Source organism: Amyelois transitella, chromosome 7 (assembly GCF_032362555.1).
Source record: "Amyelois transitella isolate CPQ chromosome 7, ilAmyTran1.1, whole genome shotgun sequence".
NCBI classification, from domain to species: Eukaryota; Metazoa; Arthropoda; class Insecta; order Lepidoptera; family Pyralidae; genus Amyelois; species Amyelois transitella.
In genome coordinates this window covers 11,542,883-11,565,241 of record NC_083510.1, presented here as the reverse complement: position 1 = coordinate 11,565,241, position 22,359 = coordinate 11,542,883, and the positions used below count along the sequence as shown (strand labels likewise).

The 22,359-nt window shown below is 34.7% G+C and overlaps 3 protein-coding genes across 4 annotated transcripts in view; 1 reads left to right on the top strand and 2 right to left on the bottom strand.

The window, feature by feature from the left end:
• The window catches only part of LOC106141103 (protein Shroom2), a 74,581-nt gene extending 71,990 nt beyond the window's left edge, over positions 1 to 2,591 (bottom strand). For both annotated transcript variants that reach the window (XM_060944975.1, XM_060944976.1), the window contains exons 1-2: positions 2,385 to 2,591; positions 977 to 1,104 (exon numbers count right to left, since the gene is read on the bottom strand). In XM_060944975.1, the coding sequence (XP_060800958.1) occupies positions 977 to 1,104; positions 2,385 to 2,472 (216 nt within the window). In that variant the 5' untranslated portion in view covers positions 2,473 to 2,591. The remainder of the gene's footprint in view (positions 1 to 976; positions 1,105 to 2,384) is intronic.
• Positions 2,592 to 3,030: 439 nt separating this feature from the next.
• LOC106130246 (GTP-binding protein Rheb homolog) lies at positions 3,031 to 11,320 on the bottom strand. The gene is made up of 5 exons (XM_013329050.2): positions 11,156 to 11,320; positions 11,003 to 11,074; positions 10,716 to 10,923; positions 9,929 to 10,058; positions 3,031 to 8,960 (listed from the first exon to the last, which is right to left on the bottom strand). Exons 1-5 carry the CDS (start codon positions 11,202 to 11,204, stop codon positions 8,871 to 8,873), a joined length of 549 nt encoding a protein of 182 aa, XP_013184504.1. The 5' UTR covers positions 11,205 to 11,320; the 3' UTR covers positions 3,031 to 8,870.
• A 304-nt stretch (positions 11,321 to 11,624) lies between these two features.
• On the top strand, positions 11,625 to 22,262 carry LOC106130248 (vacuolar protein sorting-associated protein VTA1 homolog). Its single transcript, XM_013329054.2, has 5 exons — positions 11,625 to 11,761; positions 11,842 to 12,032; positions 12,911 to 13,061; positions 18,856 to 19,013; positions 20,117 to 22,262. Exons 2-5 carry the CDS (start codon positions 11,852 to 11,854, stop codon positions 20,578 to 20,580), a joined length of 954 nt encoding a protein of 317 aa, XP_013184508.1. The 5' UTR covers positions 11,625 to 11,761; positions 11,842 to 11,851; the 3' UTR covers positions 20,581 to 22,262.
• Positions 22,263 to 22,359: the final 97 nt, after the last annotated feature.

Below are 22,359 nucleotides of genomic sequence, written 5' to 3'. Positions count from 1 at the left end.
CAGCTTTATAATATTATAGTATAGATATAACCACGTCTATATCACTCGGGGGTTGACAGAGCCAACAGTCTTCAAAAGACTGATAGGCCACGTTCAGCTGTTTGGCTTAATGATAGTTACGATAGAGTTAAGTGACAGGTTGCTAACCCATTGTCTAAAAAAAGAATCTCAAGTTTAAAAGCCTATCCTTTAGACGCCATTTACAACATCAATGGGAAAAAGATGGAGTGGTCCTATTCTATTTTTATTGGTGCCGAGAACCACATAGCACTTTAATTACTTTTAATTAGTTAATTTAATTATCATTGCATGCAGATACAAATATTGTCTCATCACAAACACCTCTCAGAGTTAATTTGGTTTGTCTGTAATTAAATTAAATGACGAGGTAAGATTACCTAACTACTTACTCTTTTAGATTATGTTAAATTAAACTTACCGTTAATTTGGCCGTGTTATCGGCTCGATCCGTCGTCCCATGGTTATCATAGAAGACTATCAAAAGGCATTTAAACAGTGCCTAAAATTTTTTAAGCAAGTTGAAATCAGCCTTCTATAAATCTTGTCCAAATCAATTCTACTATATTCTGATATATTTTCCATTTCTGATATATTATACCTCATTAAGGAAGGTCATGATAATGTCAACTAGTCTACAATTGATACAAATGAATTCAAAATAAGTGCATTCAACTAAAAAGATAAGACTTGAGAAAAATCTGAATTATAGATCTAATCTAATTGTCTACAATTAATTTTAATGATCTAATTCTCATTATCTATTCAGAAAGTTGTTGAATCGTAACAAATATTTGAAACAAATTTCTAACTAAAATCTTATTTAAATAAATTTCTTCTGAATTATGTAGAAGCCGCTAGGTCTCCCAAAATGAACTGACTGACAGTACGCGTTAAATTTGCAACATTGTGTAGAAAATGCCAGCAAAAGCTGGTATCACTTTACTTTAAGACATACCTCGAGCTTAGCACTGTTTTGGAAGATGGTGAGCGCCTTATGTGTCAACTGTGCAAAGCACGAGCTGAGCGTGGAAATCTTCTGGCGGGCCGTAAACACCACCTCGGGCTCCTCCGTTTCCAGTTCCGCTGAAAATTTAATAAAAACATTTGTATTTGTGTAAGTAAAAATGTAATTATTTATTTTAACCCTACATAAAAGTTTTCTATCAGATCCAATGATTGACTGGATTTGATAATGCTTGAAGCATGTCCAATACTTGTATTTTGAATAATAATGTTTAATTTAAAAAAAAAAACATGATAATATAAGAGTTGATTGTGGCGAGGGTGTAGTGTTTGTATCTAGTAATGGATACAACATCCTGTATCACACACACAAGTCGGTGTTATAAATGTCAAGTTGACAGTTGTGATATCACGTATTTTACAGAGGGCTTTGTGAGAATAAAAAAAAAATATTAGCCTTTTTTATCTTTGAAATCTATTCTACATACATACTTACCAAATTTCTTTTGAATTGGTCTAGCGGTTCAACTGTGAAAGAAGAACAGACAGACAAACTTCTAAAAATCTACTTAAAAGGGACCTCTAGCTATAAGGCAGAATTTATTACTAATATTAATTAAGAACCACATCTGTTACCATTTACAAATCCAGAGAAAGCCTTTTAAACAAACTCTAGCTCTGTTAGACACGGTAAAGGACTCTTTAAAAAGTAAAACTTAGATATGGAAATAAACTGGGGATGCTCTTGGGATGAAGTAAAACTGCACTTTGGTTTAACTTTAAATATGAAATGTAATAAACCGCTGAACTAATTGATTCAATAATGTTTAAACAATAGGTTGCACAATACCAATTATATTAAACAAGCTCTGTCAACTCTATTAGAAAATGTAATAACAATATTTGTATACCTACCAAATTTAAATATACTTGCTGGCATGTAATTCAGAAATCAGTACCCAGTCATGTAACTTTCTATGTTTAAACCACAAAGATTTTGTGAAACTTTTAGCATGTGGACAAGTTATGCTTTAAACACAAATGATTGGTCGATTTATTATATTTTATGGTCCTACTTCCTTTGTTCTTTCATTGTTTTTTTTTTTGGAAAACATCAGATTTTCCTTCACAAAAATCTGGGTAGTTTTCGTAATGTTTATGTGGTAAATTGACCAATATTGAAACTTATACAAACGGGAAACAATCAAAAATAGGAATAAGGATTATTGGAAAGCAAATACTTTTATGTGAATTTTTTAAAATAAACAAAAGTTTAAAATAAACATAAAACGCTCTAAAATGGTGCGAGAGTGCTCCATGTAACTATTGGCAAAATCTAACTAACTAGCGCACTGGGCCAACTAAAATTTATAAATGATGTTTAGTACAATAATACTTACACAAAGACGTATCCAATTCCACACATGCTTTATCAAATTCTTTTTCTAATATATCTAACCACCGAAAACCAACTCCGGTCGTCGCCATTTTCACAATAAACTTATTGACGTTAACTGTCAATTTGACATTTCATGATTCCGTACGAAAACGGAACTAAATTTGTCGTTTCGTTGTTCGATCCGGTCAAAAAGAATCATATTATGAGAAAGCAAAAGTGAAGCAAACTGATTTTAAATATTACACTGTTCTTTAATATTAACTTTAACAGAGCACGGCAACAGCTAGTAAGATATAATCGAACGAATCTGGTACACGGTTCTTTGTATAGGTATCCAACTCATGGCTTTAGTCGACGGGATACCGACTCTTTCAATTCCGTGTTACTATTTCAAAAAATGCTGAATTGTAGCAGCCTGACGATCATTTTATGTGTGTAATGACCAGATATACCTATAACCCCGGAAGATTCTTCTAAAGATCGATGGACTATGAAACTATGTCACTATCTCTGAATCAATTTCTAACCCATGAGGGCCTTTACTCGGCTTGCCATGAGCCTCTGTATTTGCTCTCATACGGATATACATTAATCCGTAAAGCCGTAACCGTTTTTTAGGTAATTCAAATGAAAAATAATGTGGGTTTTGCGGTAAGTAGCTGTTTATTTAACAGAACTCGCTATTTACATTGCAATGGGTAGCATTTTATTGTGAGGCCTAAGCCAGACAAATTGCGTTGTAAAAATATCTAGTTGATTAAAAGTTACATGATTTACCGCGACATATTCACTTCGTTTTGTTTATTAAAATCTACAATAAATCATGGCGATGTATTCCTTCTTCGGAAATTTAGCGCATATAAAAAGGGGATTTTTTAAAAATGAATTTGGTAAAAATATTTAAAAACGGGTTTTTATAAAATTAAAATAACACACTAGGTTCCGTTAACAAACTTTGTAATAACAAAACGTAGCGACAAGCGTCACGTGTAACCAAACCACGTTAAATGGTACATTTACAAATAAATACACAGTTATGTTTTCATTCTGTACTATGATGTTTCATTGCATTTCATCAACCTGTTTCCCTTCATGTACAATATGTAACTTCCAATCACAGACATATTATATAAACTAAACCCACAACCCCTTTTTAAAGGTGTTTCAAACAAACAAATTCCTCCGTACATTCGAAAATAGATCTTAATTGATTACAATAAAGCACACACTGCTCAAATGTAAAACTGTGCTCTTTAACAATTATGTGCTTTATTATATTATGTTAAGATCTATTTTTGAATGGATTAATATATCTGCACATAACGTATAAAAGTGCATAGGTACGGTCGCGTTCATAATTGCAGTCATAGTTCGCAAAACTTTATAGCTTGCACCGCTGCTATCACTCACACATTCACACAAATAACACAATAAACAACAAGCGGTGAAACGTTGGGTAACACGCCATCAAGAAGAGGGTAGTGTAAAAAGACGACCGCGCAGCGACCGTCGTCCGCTAATAATCAACACAGCGACAGCCACACAGCGGAGATCCATGGTGGAACAGTACGAAAATAATGGCTTCATACCGACCAGAATATTTGCGGAACAGTTCGACACATTAGTGGTTACTGTTCGTCGAGTTTGCATCGTGAGGGACTACACCACAGACAGCCAGCAAGAAAGCCGTATTTATCCGAAATAAATAAGCAAAGACGTTTAGAATTTGCTCGGCATTATTTGGATTTTGACTGGAAAGAAGCGATATTTACGGACGAAAAGTTCGTTTATGTCATCACAATACGGTAGGCTTCATTTATGGCGAAGAAATGCAACTCGGTATGAAGAAAAAATATTGTGCCAAATATGGAGTCTGGACACATATTTGTAAATATGTGGGGCTGGATGAGTGCTGCTGGACTTGGGGAACAGGTGTGGATAGCAGGACGCGCTACAGCTGCTCATTATGTGCAAGTGCTGGAAGAAACCATGTTACCAACTGTGCGGTATATTTTTCCGATTGATGATATGCCAACAATATCATTTGTGCCCTGTGCATCGAGTCCATATAGTGCGTGAAAGGTTCTGCCAGTTTATATTAAAACTACTAATTACTTAGATAGTATTTAAGGACAGCTTCAATATCTTTTCTTTATGAAAACGAATAATTAAGCTGTAACCTTAATAACAGGAGATAAGTAGATGATACAATTAGTGTAATATTCTGTATGTACCTATAGCTTTATATAATCATCAATATGTAAACAAAACTATAGGTAAACTGTTTCAATAAAATTTACTAATTTTAATTATTGAATGTTTTATTTTCTCCCTCTTGTTTAATATTTCTTGCTGATTTCCGTGTTTGAAGACAACTTTCCGTGTTTGTAATTCTTAGATATCAGTTAGTTAGTCAGTCAGTTACTTAGTTCAAATGGCTCCTTGAAACATTAAAAATTGTCAGTAACACAAAATTTTTTTTAATAGGCAAAAAAAAATCCTTGAATAACTTCGGAATCCAAGTAACGCTAGTAACTAGAACAAGCGAGTGTGAGCAAGCGAGATTATCTAATATATGTATCTTAGATCTCACTTGCTCACACAAGTAATAAAATTGCTACCCAATAACTTTCAAAGGAACCACTACCTATGTTAGGGTCGTGTGCAGATAAACTTTCAACCTTATTGAAATGACATAAGTCTGGCAGTCGCAGGCTTCCCTCTATAGGCAAATCTTATGCAAATTATGAGAGACGACGATATCTCGATCGACAATTATCGGCAGTTCGGCCATCGTTACAATCCGATTACCGTCTCTTTCTGTTTTGTTATGTTATATGTCATAGAATAATAAACTGTTTTACTTAGTAATCATTGGTATTAAGGACCGTATTCATTTGATGGAATATTTATTCTTTTTAAATATGCATGTGTGTGTGTGTCTCGTGGAACCACAGTGCACGCTATTTTAACCCGTAAGAATTTTAAAACTATGACTGCAGATATGAACGCGATCGTACATAGACGTCCATATTATTTTGCTCTCACCTGGCAATCTCATATAAACCTGTTGACCGGAGCTAACAATACAAAAAATCAAACGACTCACTGTCCAAGGTCAACGTAGACGCTTGTCGCCGCCATCATTTGCTTACCCCCTTAACCCAACCCTGTCTTGGTCATTCCCCTAATCAATTATATACATGAATCCCTTAACACTCTTTACGAATCACCACCTAACTAACCGCCACTGAAGGCAGCCTGTACAAATCTTAAGCACTTCTTTGGGTCTTATCAGGAACGTTGATAAGGTATACATTCCTTCCTCTTACTTTCTATAACTCTTATTAAACCAAGAAAAATTACATTGAAAAGTTTTCTGTATACGATGCGACTTTGTTTATAGTATACACCTAATTGCGTCAAAGCCATCACGTTATCATTACTTGGCGCTGATGAAATAAAATAAATACATATTCGCGTTTTCTTGCTCGACCCGTGGTCACACTAACACCCGCTGATTTTTGTCTGCTTTGGCTTGACATTATGTTGCCACGGGTCAAACTTTGAGTCAGAGAATATGGGAATAAAACCTAGTCATCGTTCGTGAATAAGACCTCTTGTTAGAAATAAATATATATACTAGATCAAGGTACTGCGGCATATTATACTAGAATAAATTGCATAATCCTCACATAATGAAACGATATTTTTAAGTTTACAAAGATATTCTGTCTGTGTTACAGAAAAACTCACAAACATTTATTAGAATATTGTAAACCCTTCAATGAGGATTTTATTACAACGTGAGAAGAGTTCAATTTTCATAAATTGTTTCACCAAAAGGGCAGGCAGACTATGACTTTTCGCTTCCAGATCACGCCCTACCATAGAGTCCATTTAAAAATAGAATCTTTTAAAATAAGAAAATATTTCTGGTTTGTTCTGTAAAGTCTTAGAATAAGTAGTTTGGATTGATACTCAAAAGTGTTAAGTAAATAAACGATTCTTAATATTTACAAGTTAAGCATAACTTAAGAAGGCCTTAAAATAATATTCTCTTAAAATATAATATGTATTGTTTTCTTTTCATATATTATTTTATACATATAATTATATTAAAATGCAAGCACGTATTCCACTAAAATTTTAAACACCGTGTGAACATATATTTCTTTTTTAGTAAATGTTTCAAATGCAGCATTAACTTTGGTTAACCAGATATTTCATTGACTTCTTTAACAATCATGGCTAGAATCAGCGACCCACTAACCTATATAAAGTCCAGTATACCGACTCTATTAGGTCGGTAAAACATGCATTTATTTATATGTATATAGACAAGTTAAACTTAACACCATATATTACATTTATTTTATATAGATGACAAGTTTTATTGCAAATAAATAACTATAGCGTTTTATAATATACTAATGCATTACATCGACAACAATTATTGCAAATAATTATCCATTCAAAGCAGGACAATCTTTCTCTTTTTCTGGTTTATGCTAAAAAGTATGTAGGTTTTAATTTTATTTCGCCAAATTAAAGACGATGGGGGATTATTTACAAAATTTTATAAAAACATAAATATTTCCCCTCTCGCTCTATCTCTTTTGTAAACCTCAAAGTCAGAAAGAAACAGATGTTAAGGCATATTACTTGTCAATGTTCGTTAAGAGATCCGCATCTCAGTAAGATGAAATGTATCTTGTGAAATTTAATGAAACAAATAACTCTATTCTGATTTCTGAGACACGTAAGTACACATCAACCTTCCCAAATTCACTGCAAATTCGCCTCTATTACCGCGTGGTAGAATTCCATGCAGGGTAAATTTATATGCGGTTGACTGTACCAAGCCTAATTGCCACTTCCAATAAGATCTATTTTATGATAAGTATCATCAAGATGAACTCCTCTATATCTAAATGCAATCTTACTTATAAATAAATGAACCCATTTGCAACAAAGTTGCTTACTATCACTATAAAAACTTAAATAACATTTACAGTTTTTACACAGCTATGATATATACGTACAGTTTGGATAAGTTTACCCAAAAATATAGCTATTTTAATAGTCTGAAGAGAACACAATGTTACTTAGGACCCTATAGTTGAAAAAAATACTTAATTAAATTCAGTGTTTTAAAAAATAAACGCTTACGTGTAGATAAAAATATTTGATCAATATTGTTGTATTCATATGCCCAATAAAATTTCTTATAGAAACACGACTTTACATTGCCACTAAATCTGTGTACATAATAAGTCGACAACGCATAAACTCATTCCACTGTAATTTGACTTGTCACTATTTGAATCTTAATTCTAACACAAAGTCATACAGGTGAACGCGGCTTTACAATCTTTTCAAGACTGTTGCCTGCAAAGGATATAGACATGGCTATATGTAGGTATATATGTATTGATGAAATTCCCATAGGGCTAAATAGAAACCAAAAACTCCCAGGCAAAAGCTAATGTTTATTAAAAACATTACCGTTTGAAATCAACCAATCACAGTGCTTCGTTCAAAGCGATTGTCTGTGATTGGTCAATTCTACACGCTTCTTGATAACAATCTATATTTTCAGTATTTTCAGTTGCCCTGCTAGCCTGCAGTGTGAGCATTTTTAAAAACACGCACTTATGCACTAATCTTTAGCATATTTCTCTTATATTATTTTTCAATTTATTTACAAAGCAACCATTTCCAAAACATCACATTACTGTATTTTTAACACGATCATTAAATATTATTTATTGCTCACAATTATGATAAGTAAATGAAAGGAACGCTCTCATATTCCAATATATTAATTCAATCTAGTAGTTCATCACCTAAAAACATACTCTTCCAAGACCCGTGTCATTTTGAAAATGGCTCTCTATACATCATTCATTTTGAAGGGCGGCCGAGCGCAATGACTGCTAAATTCATTATTAAATCAACAAAACTTTGCTAAACTTGCACATTCAGGTGTGGATGTGGATCATCCTAACAATTGTGAGAATTGCACATTCATATTCTAACTTTGGATGTGGGCTAGAATTTTGAGCTTAACATAGGGTAGCAATCATATTTTTCTGAGGCTCAGATGGAAATTTCATTTTTTTTTATTTTTATAAAAGAACATGGATGTCGTAAAAGGCGACTTTGGATATAGCTTTCTTCTTGGCGATAGGTTTTCCAAAGCGACCGAGAAATATGAATATGTCAACGTAAGTGCATAGTCTGGCTAAGGTACAGGCCCCTGCCTAAGCGTAAAAAAAATATGTTTGCCATTTTAGCATTTGTTGATTGAACCTATGACCGCAGCAGTCAAAACGCTCGGCCGCGACGCGAGGAGACTCTTACATTTACTAAGCACATCACTAAGCTTATGTAAACAAAGCTTACCTAAATTCAATTCAGGTGCACATACAATTAGATCTATATTACCTCTTAAGTAAAAAGCACTTAGTTCATTTAGCCGCGGTTAACATATAACACATCCGTTTTTCTCGGCAAGGTGCCCATCTGACCTTTCAATCTCCGATAGTATGGCGTGGAACATATCTGTCACTGACTGAAATGTAAAGATAATACTATCATTAAAAATAAATAAACACAATTTTAATGTTAAATTGGATAATGTTATTTTAGGAGTGCTCTTTACCTATCCTTGGAATTCTAAGGGTCGATTCACACCTGTGTGACGCGACGCGACAATGCTAAAAGTGGCCAGTGTGTTCCCGATGCGAAGTGCACCGCCGCGAGATGACTCATTAAACAGAAGTTTACCCTAATGACTAAAACTTCACAACCCCTATTATCCCCAGACAAAATAAAAAAAAGAAAAGGACCACTCCATCTCTTTCCCATGGATGTCTACACTGGGATAGGCTTACGAACTTCGGATTCTTTTTAAGGCGATGGGCTAGCAACCTGTCACTGTTTGAATCTCAATTCTATAATTAAGCCAAATAGCTGAATGTGGCCATTCAGTCTTTTCAAGACTGTTGGCTCTGTCTACCCCGCTAGGGATATAGACATGACCATATGTATGTATGTATGCAAAAGATGTTCTCACAATACATACATTTATAAAATCACGCCTTTTTCCCGGACGGGTAGGCAGATACTACATCTTACCACTTGCCACAATCTCTGCATACTTGGCCTTTCAGTCTTTTCAAGACTGTTGCCTCTGTCTACCCCATTAAGGCAAAAATGTGATCATACAAATGTTCATATGTATAGCCTTTTACAACATCCATGGGAAACAAATGGAGTGGTCCTATTATTTTTTGTAATGGTGCCGGGAACTACATGGCAAACTAAGGGATAGGCTTATAAACTTTGGATTCTTATTTAGGCTATGGGTTAGCAACTTGTCACTATTTGAATCTCAATTCTATTATTGAGCCACACAGCTGAGTGTGGCCTATCGATCTTTTTAATACTATTGGCTCTGTGAACTGTCAAAGGAATAAGACCAGACTATGTGTGTGTGTGTGTACATATTTATAGTAGCAATAGTTGAAGCGCACTTACCTCATTCTTTTTAGCACTTGTCTCCACAAACGCCGCATTCCATTTTTCTGCTAACCTCTGACCTTCCTCGGTACTAATTTTCCTGTCCAAGTGAAGATCAGTTTTATTTCCTACTAACACTATGGGAACACTGAAATGATGTACAAAAAAATTGTTAATAGCACTTTTGTGGCTGAGTGGGCATCATGCATGCACTGGAGGTCCCAGGTTCAGATCTGTCAGGTCAAAAAGTAAATCAAAACTTATCATGCTAAGAACTTAGAAACTTTATTTATGCTATACTGAGATAAAGATATAAATATTTTATACATACATACATATAATAATGTCTATATCCCTTGTGGGGTAGACAGAGCCCGCAGACTTGAAACAACTGATGGGACAAGTTCAACTGTTTGTCTATAAATGACAGAATTAAGATTCAAATAATGACAGGGTGCTAGCCCATCGCCTAAAAGACCTATCTCAACTTTATAATAAGCCTATCCCTTAATGGCCTTCTACAACATCCATGGGAAAGAAATGGAGTGGTCCTATTCTTTTTTCTATTGGTGGCTAAATATTTTATTGATGGTATTTTGTAAATTAATAATAAGTCTTTTTTTATTACTCTATTAAATGATTTAAACAGTACAAAGCTTAAAATCCTATATCAATCAGAACAGATAGACAATTTTCCATCTAAAAAGTAGAAAATTATAGAATAGATTTGATATGTGAAAATTTGTAAAAGAACTTCTATAAATAAACTTAAAATAGGGATGCAAGTTACAAAAATTCAACTTACTGTATCTTGCCGACCATATCTAGTAATTTGTCATACAGTATTTGCACTATTTGGAAACTTTTGCTAGAAGTTATAGAGTAAACCAACACATAACCATGAAAGTCCATGCTATACTGAAGGGGGAATATGCTGTATTCATCCTGACCAGCAGTGTCAACCAGCTTCACTTCATATTCGGTAGAATTCAAGCGAATAAACTTCGTAAACGCTGAAATAAAAAAATAAATAAGACTCTGTGGACCATGCCATAACAATGTTATGGTTCAAGTAATAAAATAAACACATACTGTTTTCAATTGTGGGGTCGTACGAGTCAACGAATTGTCCTTCCACAAATTGTATTATCAAAGAAGATTTGCCTGAAAACATTTTGTTTTAAATTAAACGTCATAAAGATTAATGAGACGCACATGAAAATTATAAAGGTCCGAAAGACTTACCAACAGATCTATAGCCCATCATAGCAATTTTTCTCTGCTTTGAGGGCATTTTGTATGACTAAATTATATCTTCAATTTATCACTAGAAACCACAAAAATAGTTTTAAATTTCTTTTAGCGTGGAATAAACCAAAAATACCATCAAATTCATCCTCACTCATACAAATTTTAATGTAACATGACATTGACATTTGAATTTGTAGTTTTTAGACGTGTTTGTTTTTTCATCATACACATTCAAACAAAATAATGCCATACATGCTTATATTAACGTTTATTACCCAACTACTTACAATGCTATTCCCAATTTACTCAAACAAGGAAACCTTAGAAATTATACTTAAGCATTAATTATAAATTGCATTTACATAATTCATCTGAGGAGGAACAAAAAGCTGCGTAAAATCCAAAGAAATTGGAACAAAAGCAGTAAAATGAAAGGACACGACAATGACATTGACACTTACTATGCGATTTGGTCATTCATCGTATGTACCTACGTACTTTCTGTTTAGATTTTATAAAATTCTTTCAAGCTTGTAATTACTAATATTATAATCCCAATCGTTTGCGTAACTCTCTGTATACCATTTGCACTTAATTCATGTAAGTTGACATCATTTGGTTCAAATAGAATCAAATTGGCATAAATTTTTACATCCGCCCTGTGTATTTATAATTTGCAGATAAACAAACATGTCTGCAAACATACCCGAGTGCCCTCCAAGTTTGAAACCAATTCAGCATTACCTAAAGACCGCAGCTGAACATGACGCTAGAGATCCGGTTGTGGCGTACTGGTGCAGACTACATGCACTCCAAGTGGGCCTTAAACTTACTTCAAAAAAGACACCAGAAGAAACTAAACTCCTCATGGGTAAGTAAGTGCCTTTCGGATGATTTCACGGTTCATAGGTAGATATTTTTTCATATCATTGAGTGGAATGTATTGAACAAGTGCCAGTTATGACACATAAACTAATTATAAACATCCATATCAAGTAATATCTATTCTTAATGTAATACAAGTTTAAATTTCTGATTCAATGTTCCAATGTAACTCAAGTAGGATTATTTGTGTTACTATAGGTTAAAATGCTTATTAAAAAAATATTAAAACTTTATACATGTAAAATGTACAACAGGTAGACTTAATGCCGTAAGGCAATATTCAAATTATTCAAACTCAAAGAGAGACACACAGTGGGAGGTTCTATTCTAAAGTGCCAGATATCACCTGTAATTTCAAGGTGTGTGGTTCCTGGCACTAATTTAAAAAATGACCAGTGCATCTCTTTTCCATGGAGATCGTAAAAGGTGACTAAGGAATAGGCTTATAAACTTGAGATTTTTATTAATGGCAATGGGCTATGGGCTAGCAACCTGTCACTATTTGAATTTCAATTCTGTCATTAAGCCAAACAGCTGCATGTAGCCTTACATCTTTCAAACTGCCGGCTCTGTCTATCAGCAAGGGATACGACATGATTATATGGATGAATGGAACTTCAAGATGTCATTCTTCTTTGTCCCAACCCCTCGCAATACAAGAAGTTGGCTTTCCTTATCATGAAATGCCATGAGTAGAATAAAATAGATTTATCCTCAAAGTTGGATACAAGGTATCACTTTTTCACGTCAACATTAGTCAGTCATAGTTAAGTCTATCAAGTATCGCTCTGGGGGTACTGTTGCTTTTACACCCCAAAACAAACAAGACGATGTAGTTAATTTCTATATAACTTCTTTTTTTAGCTCTTATGGACTGGTTAGAGGAAACCAAGAAGAATCAGAAAGAAAATGAGGCGATCAGCAATGACGTGGCCGCCCAAGCTCACCTGGAGAACTATGCCCTCAAACTGTTCCTGTATGCTGACAAACAGGACAGGGAACAGAACTATGGAAAGTAAGTGAATTACTTGTTTGTTTCGCTGTTATGTGGTATAGTTATTTAGTAAGAATATGCTATGTGGTTCCCGGCACCAATAAAAAAAGAATAGGACTATTCCATGGATATCATAAAGATGAGTAGAGAAAGAGGTTTGTGATTCTGAGATGGGCTAGTAACCTGTCACTCTCTATCATTAAGCCAAACAGCTGATTGTAGTCTTTTCAAGACTGTTGGCTTTGTCTACCCAGCAAGTGATATAGCGTTTGTGGTCAAATCGGTAAGGTGATTAAAATGTGTGATGAGCATAAAGGCACAGGTTTGAATCACACCTCAGCCATGTGCCAATGACTAGATTCAAAGTTAATGTACATTTCAATTTCAAATTCTTTATTGCATATCATAAAGTACATCAGTTAAATTACAATTCTGCTTATAAATAGGTACAATATGAACCCTGTTGGGCATCGCAATTACAAAATAATAAAATAATATGGAACGGCGGGCAGGCTTATGTCGACTAATGTGTTGAATATATCTAACAATAAAAAGTGTCGCATTATATTTGGAGAGAACATTAATAAGTAATACAAAATGAATATAATTTATAACATGTATTTAATTGATAAAAGTATATGTATGTATATAATAATGAAAAATAATTTAAATGTCAATATTTCTATCGTTTAAAAACTCGTCCAGTGTATAGTAGCATATATATAGTAGCAATAGCATTTATCGGTCAAAAGTAATTTTAAGTTTTTAATAAATAAGTTCATATTTTCTTCTTTTCTTATGCAGTCAGGTAGGGCATTATAGATTTTTGTAGTCATCGCTAATGGGCCAGAATTTGAGATTACCAGTTTATAGCTAGGTGTTACTAATTTATTTTTCTGTCTTGTGGGATAACGCCGCGGTAAATTATCTTTTTTATTGTAGAATTCTGGGTGTTTTCTCACGAATTTACATGCCTCCAAAATGTATATTGAGGGTAAAGTCAAAATTTTTAGGTTTTGAAAGTGAGGTTTGCAGGTATCCGTCCCTTGAACATTATTTATTATCCGAATACATTTTTTTTGTAGGATAAAAAGTTTATCTGCGTCGGTGCTATTTCCCCAGAGAACAATTCCGTATATTAGCCACGAGAATGCATATGCATAATAGGCTGTTAAGGCAGTGTTTTTGTTTGTCGTTTTTTTAAGTTCTCGGAGTGCGTAAATGAATTTAGATAATTTTGTTGCTATTTTGTTAATATGGGCTTTCCAATTTATATTTGTGTCCAACACCAGCCCGAGTAGTTGGAAACTACTAACGCATTCTAGTTTTATGCCATTATAGGTGAAGTCTATATTTATAGGGGGTTTTTGATAGGGTCGAAATTCCATTATTTTTGTTTTAATAAAATTAATGTCAAGATTGTGGTCGGATAGCCATGATATTACGCAGTCAATAATTTGTGTAAGTATTTGATTTACATCGTCCGTTTTTAAGTATGGCGTTAAAATAGATACGTCGTCCGCGAATAATATGCAAGTCTGAGTCAAAATTTTTGGTAAGTCATTTATATATATAAGAAATAATAAGCATCCGACAACACTACCTTGGGGAATAGAACACTGCATGTGAGCGGTTTCTGACCTGACTGGTACAATCGTTCCCGAATCATAGTCAAAATACTCTATTTCAACATATTGCTCCCTATTTTGCAAATACGATCTAAACCAATTAAGAGCAACTCCCCTTATGCCTACTCCCTGTAATTTATCCAATAATATATTGTACTGGACCCTGTCATATGCCTGTGTCATATCCAGCAGTATTCCAATACCATATTTTTTATCGTTTAATAAGTTTAGTATTTCTTGTATATATTTAAAAGTCGCAAGTGTAGTGGATTTATTTTTTCGGAAACCATTTTGGCAATCGTCAAGGATGTTAAATTTTTCACAATAATTATAGGCTTGTATGCACATTGCTTTCTCAAAAACTTTTGCAGCTGTGCAGGGTATTGCTATAGGACGGAAATTTCGAGTCACCGTTTTTTCCCCTTTTTTATGTACAGGTGTAATCAGGGAAATTTTTAAGAGGTCTGGAAATTCACCTTCCGTAAAGGATTGATTAATCATCAACGTTAGCGGTAGGGTAAGCTCGTCGGCACATTGTTTAAAAAGAACAGGTGGCATCTCGTCAATTCCGGTACTATATTTACTTTTTAGTCGTTTCAATATTTTCTTGACTTCTGATAAATCCATTTGTCGTAAGAACATGGAATTTTCTGGGGGATGTAGTACGGGCCTGCCTGGTGGCTGCGTGGAGCCACCAGGCATCCCAACTGATGCAAAGTATTTATTAAATGCGTTGACCACTGCATTTGGATCCGACGTCAGATTGTTATGGATGTTCAATTCTATGTTTTGATGCAGGTTTCGTGTGTTTTTATTTGTTCTCTCTTTTATAATTCGCCACATCGATTTTACAATATTTTTAGATGTTTTAACTTGGTTTATATAATTAAATTTTTTTGACTTAATAATCGCCCTCTTTAAAATTTTTTCATAAGTTTTATAGTATTTTTTTAGGATATCACTTTTTGAACTATTTACCAAAATTTTTAACTGTCTTTTATTTCTACACGATATTTTTATCCCTTTTGTAAGCCAGCGTTTTTTGAAGTTTGATTTAACTTTTATAGTTTTTTTGGGAATGCATTTGTCAAGTATGTTTTTTAAAACAATGTTAAATGAATTATAATTTTCGTTAATATTTTTTTCATATTTTATGATGTCATTCCAACATATACTGTGTAATTCTGTTTTGAATTTTTGTATGTTATTATTGTCAAAGATACGTTTTTCTCGTCGCCAGATTGATGGTTTGTCAATTATAAGTAAATTTGTTTTAATAGTTACGCTTTTATGATCAGAAAATCCAAAATCCCTAACTTGTGCATATAAGTTCAAGTCAGAAAAATTTGTAAAAATTATGTCAATGCAAGTGGATGACGTGCTTGTTACCCGTGTCGGATCTTTTATTTGAGGTGTCAAATTATGTTCCGCCATTAGGAAAAGTAGTTTTTTGGAATTAACGTCGTCTAATAAAATGTCAATATTAAAATCTCCTCCAAGCACAATGCGTTTCTTACTGTATTTTTTAGACAAATAGTTCAATATTAATTCTAATTGTATAAAGAAATCGTTTATCTGTCTGTCGTTCCAATAAAATGAGATAAGGATAACATTATGGTCAGTTAGTTCCACGGCACACAATTCCACAAGAAACTCGATTGACATGTCCCTAATATCTTTTCTCTCAACATAAACAAGATCATTCCGCAACACTATGCAGACCCCGCCCCTCGCCTTTGTTTGCCGGCAGTATGCAGTTGCTACGTGATACCGATTGAAGTGTAAAAGCGTCAATTTATTTTCATTTAAAAAGGTCTCTGATAAACAGCATGCGTGAAAGGTGTCTTGATATTGATCAAGGAAAGCTTCAAAAATATCTCGTTTGTTCCATAGGCTTTGCATATTCTGAAACATCACATTTAGTTCACAAGTGGTCGCGAAATGTGCGGTGTGAGTTAGCTGCTGGAATGTGCTCGTTTATAGTGACGCTGTTGTTGTGATATGAACCGGAAGGCAGGTGAGTGGTGCTGGTCCTAGTTTTTGGTGAACTCACGCTGGTGGTGCACTGCGTACTTGTGTATCTTCTTACTGATGTGTTATTATTTTGGGTCATATTATGTTTATGTATCGTCATTCTATGTTTGTTTTTGTCGTCCAGTGTTTTTTTATCTAGTAGCTTCGATACATATAGTCCTGTGTTTTTAAAATATTTGACATTTCTAAGTATATATTGCGACATTCGTTTACTTATTAATTCTATACGCAGAGGTCGTCGTGGTCCTCTGTTTCCTAATCGTCTTATTTCTTCTATGTACCCTGTTAGATCTATCTGTAATATATCTTTAAATGCATTAATAATTCTAGATTCGATTTCATATTCCTGTTCTCCTAAGTATTCAGTAAGACCGTATAATACAAAGGCATGCATGTTATGCTGGTCACTTATTTGTCCAGTTTTTTCTTGTATCTTATCTTCTAATCCTAAGGTAATGTTGTTTTTTTTCTGTAAGTCTTCAAGTTCCTTTTTTAGTCTTTCGTTTTCTAAACTTATTTTTTTAACTTCTTCATTTATTGCAGAGATTTGTTTGTTCTGTTCATTTTGTTGGTGTTGCAAAGTGTTTGTTTTTTCATTGAATTCCTGTTTTAATCGTAGAACAGCGGAGTTTATTTCTAATGTCAATATAGCCTTTATATCTGATATAATCGATATTTTGTTCATTTCAAGTTTCGAATCTAGTAAAAGACTAATTTTTTCTAGAGTGATAATGTTTTGGTCCTCAATACATTGGCTTTTTATACCTCTTGGTGTATTTTGTGTATTTGGGGGTGTGATTGAATCGTCCAATGTTTTATTATGTAAATTTTCATCTATCGACATAGTAGTCTCGTCTAAAAGGAATTGTCTGTGTTTACTAACGGGTGTGTTGTCGTTTCTGATTCTTTTTGTGACATTTTCACATGAAGGGCACCGCCATGTATTGGTTAGGATGTGTTTGTTTTTTATGTAGTAAGATAGTGTCATATTAAGGCAGCCATGATGGTACTTTGCTTGGCAAGTAGTGCATTTTAAAAAGTCTCCATTTTTCAAATTTTGATCGCACCCTGCAGCGCAATTAATTCCCTGTGTAGCCATTGTCGTTTTTGCGGTAGATTTTTTATTAATCTTCGTAATTACGTACAACGACAATCAACATTGGTCGCCGAGATGCGCGCGAATATGTATTTCACACGGTGATTGGTTGGTCGTTTTTGGCGCGGTAACGGCGATGAATTCCGAAGGGTTGTTCTCACTTTTTTTTGTGATAGATTTGAAACTGTTTTGTTTTTTAATTGACAATTTTTATGGTTTGGCACTATATTTATGCAAGAGAATGTTTGTTTTTTTATGGAAGCACAGTTTTTTATGAAATATATCAGCACTTAATCACTTTTAACAATTATTATAGTGAAAAAACTTAGCACGTATCTACTTCCGATCTTTTGCTTTCGGGCCCGCGAGCCGAACTCATTCTTCTTCATTACTTCATTAATTTGAATACTAACCAATGCTCCAACGGTGAGGGAAAACATCGTGAGGAAACCTGCACATTCAGGAAACTGGATGTGTAACCACGATCAATCCAATACAGATTAGGTTTACCTGCAAAGGTTGCGAAGGTCGGATGGTAGTTGCTTCTTGTAAAAACCTGACTAACCCAATTCAGGGACCATGGTCAAAGGCATAACCAGGGCTTCTCTCCAGACTGGTGAGGATGCAAACGGGACTAAGCCAGGCAGGATGAATAAAATGTTTTTATATGAACTAACAAAAATGTTGCCGTGTGGTTTCCGGCACCATTTGAAAAAAGAAATAGACCACTACATCTCTTTCCGATGGATGTCGTAAGAGGCGACTAAAGAAGCCTATCCTATAAACTTGGGATTCTTCTTACAGGCGATGGGCTAGCAACCTGTCACAATTTAAATCTCAATTCTATCACTAAGCCAAACAGCTGAGCGTGGCGTACCAGTCTTTTCAAGACTGGTGGCTCTATCTACCCCGCTGGGGATATAGACGTGATAATATGTATGTATGTATGTATGTAAAAAAACTGAAAAAAAAAACAAAAAAAACAAATGTTGTAAAAATACTAGAGTTCGTGCGTTAAAGTGTCGATGATTGGTTGTTTTACCTTACTTTTGTTCAGGAACGTTGTGAAAGCATTCTACACAGCGGGCATGATATACGACGTTCTCACCACATTCGGTGAGCTGACTGACGAGGCCGCGCAGAACAGGAAGTACGCCAAGTGGAAGGCGGCCTACATTCATAACTGTTTGAAGAATGGCGAGACCCCAGTGCCAGGTGATTAAACTGCATACATATAATCACGTCTATATCGTTTGTGGGGTAGACAGAGTCAACATTCATTAAAAGAGTTGTAAGGCCAGAATCAAATGTTTGGCTTAGTGATAGAATTGAGATTCAACTAGTGACAGGTTGATAGCCCATCGCCTAAAAGAAGAATCCCAAGCCTATCCCTTAGTCGCCTTTTACGACATCCGTGAGAAATAGATGGAGTGGTCCTATTTTTTTTTATGATGCCAGGATCCACTCGGCACTTAAACTGACAAAAGAAAAAGGTCTTAATGAGATTCTTTGTTTTGTCATTTAGATATATTTTTTAAGTATAGTATCATAGCTATCCCACATCCCACGGGACCTTTAATTTTTACATACATACATAAAATCACGCCTCTTTCTCGGAGGGGTAGGCAGAGACTACCTCTTTCCACTTGCCAGGATCCCTGCATACTTCCTTTGCTTCATCCACATTCATAACTCTCTTCATGCAACCTTTAATTTTTACCGGGATAAAAAGTTCCTTATGTCCTTGTCCAGATTCTTAATTATCAAAATTGCAAGAAGATTGGTTTAGTTGATTTTGAGGCATAGCTGGCGGAAGATCTTCAGTTTGATGGCGGTCGAGCCGAATCATCGGTCCCGCTACACATACATACATATAATCCGTTGTTATCCCTTGTCGCGTAGGTAGAGCTAACAATCTTCTTGAAAGTCTTGAAAGGCCAGCTCAGCTAAATAATATATATGTATATATATTATGTGTTATTCTGGGTATTCAGCTACACACCTACATACCAATTTTCATCGTAGTAGGTTCAGTTCGTAAAAGAGGAACAAACATCCATCCATACATACAGTACATACTCACAAACTTTCGCATTTATAATATAAGTATTACATCTTGATTGCAAAAAAATTATGGAAATAATTATTTTCTAGAACCCATGAAGGGATCTTTTCCAGTGAACTGGCAAGCAATAAAGGTACTAATAAATAAGATTGGCATAGGGAAAAATATAACATTAATTTGTTATGAGCATTCTCTGTAGCATTTTATTTATTAACTTTAAACACTTAAACTTTTATTTCTATGCGTCTTCCAGGACCAATGCCAACCGAAGAAACACCTAACGAAGAGGCCCCAGCGGACAGCAATCCCGACCCACAACCAGGTTATGCAGCACCACAAACACCCGGCTTCCTACCCGTGAACCCACCCCCAACAGTACCGTCTTCATTCCCCACCGTCCCATCAAGTTTCAATAACAGTCTACCCGACGCCAACGCCGCCATGAGAGCAGCTTCACAATTACCACCAGTTCCATACACGCCCGATCCGAACCCAGGCGGTTTCGTCCCCTATGACCCGACACAGCAACCGGTGACCCCGCCCACAACAGTGTACAGCAATTCCTCAGTTGCCCAGCTAACACCGGAGCAAATAACGAAAGCCCAGAAGTATTGCAAGTGGGCGAACAGTGCTTTGAACTATGATGATGTACAGACAGCGATCACGAACTTGAGGAACGCGCTGGAACTGCTGCAGACTGGACGGGACCCGGCTTAATGTGTTAAGTATAATACGTATATGTATTTGTACAATGTTCGGGTCAAGTGTTGCTGTTAAAAAATCAACGACTTCGCATGACAAGATGGCCGACGTAAAACAACAAAATTTGTTCTGATATTTTCGTTTTACATTTATATGAATATAATGTGTAACGCATAGATGCGTCGTATGTGAATAGATTTACAAATAATTTGTAACTAATGTGTATATATATATAATGATATGATAATATATGATGATGAAAATATATAGGTATATAGGAGTTTTGACAAAACTTGAACAAATGTAGTTGTCTATGGTAGCCATCAATATAATACCCAATGAGGTCGTTGATATTTTACAAGTGACCATGTATGCACATTGGATTTTGCGTAGTCCATTCTGTAGGGTTTATCATAGTTATTCATTGTTTAAAGCAATAGATATGAAGGTACTAAGTGTCAGCGCTCACTGCCGGCATGCGGTGTAACGGCAAAAGTTTTTATTACTACATACATATAATCACGCCTATGTCCCTCGCGGGGTAGACAGAACCAACAATCTTGAAAAGACTGATAGGCCGTGTTCATCTGTTTGGCTTAATGATAGAATTTAGATTCAAATAGTGACAGGTTGCTAGCCCATCGCCTAATAGAAGAATCCCAAGTTAAGAAGCCTATCCTTTAGTCGCCTTTTACGACATCCATGGGAACGAGATGGAGTAGTCCTATTCATTTTTTATTGTTGCTGTAACCACACGGCACTTTATTACTAAGTATCTTATTTTAACGAGTTTCGGAATTCATCATTTCGCGGCACCATGCACCTTTATTAAGATACCACGGCGCCACGCCGGCCCTTAAAATCAAGCATTTTCAAGATATGCTAACTATACGCGACTGACATGTATGAACATGCTGTAAGTACGATTAGACTGGCACGTTGTAGGTACATTTTGGTGTAAACTATTAATTTAACGTCTTTACTCTAGTAAAAAAAAGCAAAATTTGGTGAAATTATCCTAAGAGCTTCATATAATAGTGCATTTATCCTATAACCGAATTCATGATTACCTAAACATCACCTGCAAGAACATTTGTGCCTCAAATCTCATTAAGGTGCTTCACAATACGACATAAGCTTTTTCACATAGTAAGCCTTCTCTTGATAAGGATTTTTTTTCTAGTTTTTACAAAGTTCGTACAAATTAAGTACAAAAATGTTGACCTAGGTTTGGATGGTTAGTGAAATAAATTGGAACGTTATATAAGTAGGTTGCGAGTGTTGCGACCAAAATCGATCTTACCTAATCGACCAAAATCGATCTTTCCTAATCGAACAAAATCGATCTTATCTAATCGACCAAACTCGCAAGTAAATGATATAAAAAAGGGTTTTAAATTAGGTTCACCACCCCCTTCTTTGAATGAATTAACTTTCAAAATAATTGTACTTAATTAGTACACACCTCATTAATTTAAATGGCCTGAGGATGAGTCTGTAGCACTTTAAAATGTGTTTTAAACAGGTTCTAATTTTTTGACAGATCGGCAGATGTTTTCTAATAGTAACGAAAGTTGTTGTAAAATATTGTATATTAAAATAATTATGAAGAAATTAAAACTTTATTTTTATAGTTTGCATAATTTATCAAGCTGTTGCATACAACATTGTAATTATATTTTAGTTTTTATGTAATTCTAGTATTAAAAATTTAATAACTATACCTACTACTTGTTTTATTCATTTATTATTGTAGTCTTTTTTATTATATGTGTTAATAGTTCAAATACGTAT

Bases quoted from the DNA above. Each gene is read 5' to 3' on its own strand.
- LOC106130248 (XM_013329054.2), top strand. From the start codon at position 11,852: ATGTCTGCAAACATACCCGAGTGCCCTCCAAGTTTGAAACCAATTCAG. The intron at 13,062-18,855 runs GTAAGTGAATTA...ACTTTTGTTCAG, and splicing joins AGGGAACAGAACTATGGAAA to GAACGTTGTGAAAGCATTCT. The intron at 19,014-20,116 runs GTGATTAAACTG...TGCGTCTTCCAG, and splicing joins TGGCGAGACCCCAGTGCCAG to GACCAATGCCAACCGAAGAA.
- LOC106130246 (XM_013329050.2), bottom strand. From the start codon at position 11,204: ATGCCCTCAAAGCAGAGAAAAATTGCTATGATGGGCTATAGATCTGTT. The intron at 10,924-11,002 runs GTATGTGTTTAT...TTTTTATTTCAG, and splicing joins CGACCCCACAATTGAAAACA to CGTTTACGAAGTTTATTCGC. The intron at 8,961-9,928 runs GTAAGTGCGCTT...TTTACATTTCAG, and splicing joins CAAGTGCTAAAAAGAATGAG to TCAGTGACAGATATGTTCCA.